Here is a 5,870-nt window from a genome sequence, read left to right on the forward strand (position 1 = left end):
TTAAAAGAAACATCAATGATGAGAATTGATCAGCTGCTTCCTGCACGCCCCCCACAAGCATGTGCCCTGACCAGAAGTGGACCCGTGACCTCCTGGTTCATAGGTTGACGCTCAACCCCTGAGCCACGCTGGCCAAGCAAGATTCACTTTCTAGAAGAGAAGTCATTCTCAGTCCTTAGCTTTGGTGGCTGTGACTCAGCGCTCCTTGGGGCAGGGACAAGGGGACAAGGGACAGAGCTTTCCCAGCTGCAGGATATACCATCTTAGTGGGCCCCGCAGCCTCCAGAGCGGCTGTGCGGGGCCTGGGGTGGCAGCCCAAGCCCCAAGGCAGGTCGCAGATGCCCTGGAGCAGCCTTGCGGTTTGAGCGCTCCTGTGAGGGCTGTGACTGATCATGGCCTAACTGGCCTGCCCAAAGAGCAAGGGAGAGCCCACCCACCACGCACCCTGAACCCCTCTTTCTCCTCACAGGTATACGAGAGGTTGGAGAAGCTTCAGGCCGCAGTGGCAGGGCCGCCCCTGGAAGCAGAGGCTGCCGGCCGCAACCCCCATTCCCCACAAGAAAACTCCTACATGTCCACCACCAGCAATGCCAGTCCCTGGCAGCCCCTGGCAGTGCCCTCAGGAACCCCGGCCCCGGCGACAGAGCGGCTCCAGAAAGGCCCCAACCAGCCCGTGGAGAGTGACGAGAGTGTGTCTGGCGTGTCTGCCACCCTGCATTCCTGGCACCTGACCGCAGGCTGCCCCCCAGGCCCAGCCCTGCCAGACAGCCCTGCACAGGGGGCCGCCATGTGGACCCTTGCACCCCTCGGGCAGGCCAGCTCGAGTGCCGCCCGAGAGTCATGGGGGAGCGGCCCAGAGCCCCGGCCCACAGCTGTGGAAGGTAAATGGGGACAAGTGCCCAGAATAGGGGCCAGGGGCCTCCTTTGGCAGCAATCCCCATACCTTGCACCCCCAGCCTCTGGGGTGAGGCCACTGTGGCCTGCTATAAGCTCACTCTCTCCCTGACTAGCTCCAGGCCTGTCTTAGGGCAGGTGGCCTGCCAAGCCTTGGAAAGGGGCGCTCGGTGCTGTCATCTCCCCAGGCCATACTCCCCAGGTGGTGAGAGGAGGCCAGGCGCTCACTTCCTGAAAGCTGGGGACAAGGAAGGCTCTGTTCATGGCCACCAGCCTCCTGGCCTCTGGGAGCTGAGCCGTGGGGCAGCCCCTCCTAGGCCTTGCCCTCGGGGCACCCAGGACTTCTGCCCTGAATGGGGCCAGAAGCTAGGCTGCGGACTGGGAAATCTTGAGAGACTGGAGTGTCTGTGAGGAGTGCCTAGGGACCACAGCCCCTGAAGCTAAGACCTTGCTCTCTCTCTACCCCAGGATCACTCCTGGGCAGTTCCTCGTCATCGCAGCCACCACAGATTGTCATCAACCCAGCCCGACAGAAGATGGTGCAGAAGCTGGCCTTGTATGAGGACGGGGTCCTAGACAGCCTGCAGCTGCTGTCGTCCAGCTCCCTCCCAGGTACCCTGTGTGCGCTGTGCAGCTGGACGCTCGGCCTCGTGCCAGCCCCAAACAGCAGTGTTCTTTCTGATGGCGCACCCGTGAGGCCCCCGCTCCCCCAGGGCGCGGGCCAGTGTGGAGGCAGGCCACCCACCCCGGCTCACGATGGCCGGAAGCCCAGCCTGGCCCTGTGCCTCCCTCATTTTCTTCTGGAACAGCACCTTCCCTTAGCCCTGGGGTGCCAGTGCCCCCGTTTGCTTCCAGCAAGCATTCTCCACGCAGGTGCGATTTGAACAAGGAGTAGAAACCCCTCATTCCAGAGAGCATCCTGGGAGCTGAGGGGAGCCATGGCCCAGCCCTGTGGCAGTCAGGGAGGCTCCCCCATGGAATAACTGGCATTTCCTCCCCCTGCAGGCTTGGGCCTGGACCACCGGAACAGGCGGGGCCCGGAAGAGAGTGATGACTTTCAGAGCTGATCTCTTCACCCAGACAGATCCCCCAAACCCAGAAGTCAAAGTTCTCATGGTTGGAAGTTCTCATAGCACACACAAACCCTCAGCAGCCTGTGGGCAGTAGGGATGGGGCCCCAGCCTCGCAGGGCAGAGCAGGTGGTGGCCCCTGTGCTGTAGGGGTGTGGGCACAGGCCAGACTCAGCGCCACCCAGGCCGGCTGCCGGAAGCCGTCCGTAGGGCCGGACATCTCAGAGGCCTGCCTTCAGCCCAGCACTTGGGGGAGAGGAAAGCCACCGTCTCGGGAGGGGTGTGTGTGGGAGGAATGCATGTCTGAAGGCTGCTGGCTGCCGGGCCAGAGGAGAGTGGGTGGGACCAGTGGTACAATGGGATGCAGTGGGGAGCTGGCTCCCCTAAGGGCTGGGCAAGGCCTATGCAGCCCAGGCCAATAGCTGCCCCTTAGCCCTTCCCTTTGTCCTTGGCTGAAGCCCTGCGGGAAGGCGTCCACTCTGCAAGAGTGCAGGTGAGGCCCGGGGCCCTCCCAGCTGCTTGCGACGTGGAAAAGTGAGGTGTGGTTACCCTATGGTTCAGTCCACTAGCTAGAAGTGAGGGTTCTGAAAGAGTCCAGCAGCGCCCCACATCAGGCCAGTGTCTGTAGGCTTCTCCAAGGAGCTGGGTGCCAGCCTAATATGACCGCCTGCCGGCCAGGCCACCCCTGGATGCTACAGACAGGCTCCAAACCAAGTCCCCTCCAGAGGCTGCAGGCGCGGCATCAGGCCCAGGCTGATAGTAACAAAGGGGCCACTTCTCAAGGTTCGCTTAGGCCCAAGTCCTGTGTTACCCACACAGAAGCCCCAAGGCGAGAAGTTGGGATCAAGACAGAGAAAGAGGAAAAAGAAAACGGGACTCGCAGTTTTAGAAGCAAGTGAAGTTTCATGAAAAGGAGTGTTGTCAAAAGTAGCCCAGGGCTGTAGCACAGGCTTACAGTGATTTTGTGTCCACAGTCATGACACACTACATGCCCCACAAAGCTAGGCATCGGTGAAGTCCAAGTTGTACTACAGCAATAAAATCTTACGTTTCAATCTCTGGTTGTACTGGTGGAGTTTGTTGCACTGAAAGCTTCAAGCTTTCCCAATGCTTTTCAACTCAAGGTTCCTGACTGCCCAGCACAAAACACCAGACCCCCTCTCCCCCCAAATCCTCTGGAGGCTCTTATTTCTGTTCCCAGTAAGTCACCATACTGGTGGCAGGTCCACAACACCACTACCCATCAGTATTCTCATGGGTTGTTAAATTTTCCCTATATATTTTATAGGGTTTTTAAAAAATGTTTTTATTGATTTCTGAGAGGGAGAAATAAAAACACCAGTGATGAGAGAGAATCATTGATCGGCTACCTCCTGCATGGCCCCCTCCTGGGGATTCAGCCTGCAACCCGGGCATGTGCCCTTGACCAGAATTGAACCTGAGACCCTTCATTCCGCAGGCCAACGCTCTATCCACTGAGCCAAACCAGCTAGGGCTAGTTTATGGGTTTTGATACTGTTGTAAATGGTACCTTGATAACATTTTCTAATTGATCATTGATAATGTATAGGAAAACAATTGAGTTTTATCTATTGGCTCTGTATTCTGTGACCTTGCTTAAATTCACTTAATTAGCTTTAGCAGTTTTTTGGTAAAATACGTTGGGATAGTCTGTACACAATCACTTCATCTGCAAATAAAGGCAGTTTTAACACTTTCTTTCCAATCTGCCTTTTAATTCTTTTTCTTGCCTTACAGCACTAGCTAGAGCCTCTAATCAAATGTTAAATACAAGTGGTGAAAGTACAATTGTTCTCAATTGTAGGTGCAAAGTGTTATCTTTCCCCATTAAGTATGATGCTAGCTGTAGGATTGTCAAACACTTATTTTGTCAACGTGAAACACATCCATTGATTTTAAATATTAAACCAACTTTGCATTCCCCAGATAAAAAGAGCACTTGCTACATTTCATTTGCTAATATCTCTCGAGAATTTTTGCATTTATGTTCATGAAGGATATTGATTTTCTGGTAATATCTTCATCTGGTTTTGGTATCAAGGCTTCATAAAATAAATTCGAAAATGTTTCCTTCTCTTATTTTCTTAAAGGGCTTGTATATGCTTGGTGTTAATTTCTTTAAATGGTTGATGGATTCACCAGTGAAAGCTTCTGGACCTGGAGTTTTCTTTGTGGGAGATTTTTAATTACAAATTCAATTTCTTTAATAATCTATCAGCCCATTCAGGTTTTCTGCTTCATGTGTCAGTTTTAGTAATTTGTGTCTTTCCAGGAATTTGCCTATTTTATCTAAATTATAGAGTTAGTAATCCCCCCCCTTATCATCTTTTACACCTGTAGGTACTATAGTGCCATCCCCTTTCATTCCTGATATTGGTAATTTGTGTCTTTCCTTTTTTTCATCATCCTATCTCAGCAATTTTCAACCTTTTTCATCGCATGGCACACATAAACTAATTACTAAAATTCTGCAGCACACCAAAAATATTTTTTGCCAAACTGACAAAAAATAGGTATGATTTTGATTCATTCCTACTAAATAGCTATTGTGTTGGCTGTTGTCATGTGTTCATTTGACAATCTAAGGGAAAAGAGGTCAGTGCCCTGACTAAATAGTCAGGTACTGCATGTTTTGAAAATTCTTGGTAGCACACTGGTTGAAAATCGCTGTCCTAGATAGCTTATCGATTTTATCAAATATTTTCAAAGTACCCAATTTTGGTTTCATTGATTTTTCTCCATTGTTTACCCATTTTCTATTTTGTTAATGTCCACTCTTTACCCTTTCTTTTACTTACTTTGGAGTAATAAAACTTATTTTGGTTTTCATTTACTCACCTTTTTCCAACTTCTTAAAATGTAACCTTCAAATAATTGGTTTTAAACCTTTTTTTTTTTCTAACATAAACATTTAAAGCTACGAATTCCCTTTGAGAACAGCTTTAGTTGAATTCTACTTATTTGGATATGTTCTATTTTAATTATCATTCAGTTCATAATGTTCTCTTCCCCTGCGATTACTTCTTTAACTAATGTCTTACATAGAAGTACATTGAGTTCCCAAATATTTGGAGATTCTGCAGATACCTTTTTGTTATGTGTTTTTAATTCCATCGTGGTCAGAGAATTTACTCTGTATGATTTTATTCCTTATAAAATTATTGAGACTTAGCTTGGTGAATGTTCCATATATATTTTGTTGTTGTTGTTGTTGTTAATCCTCACCCGAGGATATTTTCCCATTAATCTTTTTAGAGAGAGTGGAAGAGAGGAAAACATCAATGTGAGAGAAACACCTCGATTGGTTGCCTCCTGCACGCACCCTGACCAGGGCCCGGGAGAGCCTGCAACCAAGGTATGTGCCCTTGACGGGAATTGAACCTGGGACCCTTCAGTCTGCAGGCCAACGCTCTATCCACTGAGCCAAACTGGCTAGGGCTGTTCCATGTATATTTTAAGAGTATATATTTTGCAGTTGGGTGGAGTATCAATTAGGTCAAGGTGGTGGATAGCGTTGTTCAAGTCTTCAGTATCCTTGCTGATTTTCTGTCTATCAGTTCTCTCTGGCAGACTGAGAGGAAATATCACAGTCTCCAATTGTAATGGTGGATGCGTCTTTCTCCTCTCAGTTCTGTCAGATTTTGCAGCATCTATTTTGCACTGGGTGCATACACATTGAGGATTGTTAAGTTTTCTTGAGAAATTGACCTTTTTATTATCTGGATATGCCCCTCTTTATCTCTGGTAATATTCCTTCTTTTGATGTCTGCTTTGTCTGGTATGAATATAGTCACTCCGGCTTTTTTAAAAATATATATATATATTTTTTAAATTTCAAAGAGGAAGGGAGAGAGAGATAGAAACATCAATGATGAGAGAGAACCA

At 49.2% G+C, this 5,870-nt stretch overlaps 1 protein-coding gene across 1 annotated transcript in view; it reads left to right on the top strand.

The window, feature by feature from the left end:
* IRAK1 (interleukin 1 receptor associated kinase 1) overlaps positions 1–3,021 on the top strand; it is a 10,035-nt gene extending 7,014 nt beyond the window's left edge. The window contains exons 12-14 of the mRNA XM_015566027.1: positions 470–881; positions 1,363–1,506; positions 1,900–3,021. Of these exons, the coding sequence (XP_015421513.1) occupies positions 470–881; positions 1,363–1,506; positions 1,900–1,961 (618 nt within the window). The 3' untranslated portion in view covers positions 1,962–3,021. The remainder of the gene's footprint in view (positions 1–469; positions 882–1,362; positions 1,507–1,899) is intronic.
* Positions 3,022–5,870: the final 2,849 nt, after the last annotated feature.

This window comes from Myotis davidii, unplaced genomic scaffold (assembly GCF_000327345.1).
Source record: "Myotis davidii unplaced genomic scaffold, ASM32734v1 scaffold462, whole genome shotgun sequence".
In the NCBI taxonomy this organism is placed as follows: Eukaryota; Metazoa; Chordata; class Mammalia; order Chiroptera; family Vespertilionidae; genus Myotis; species Myotis davidii.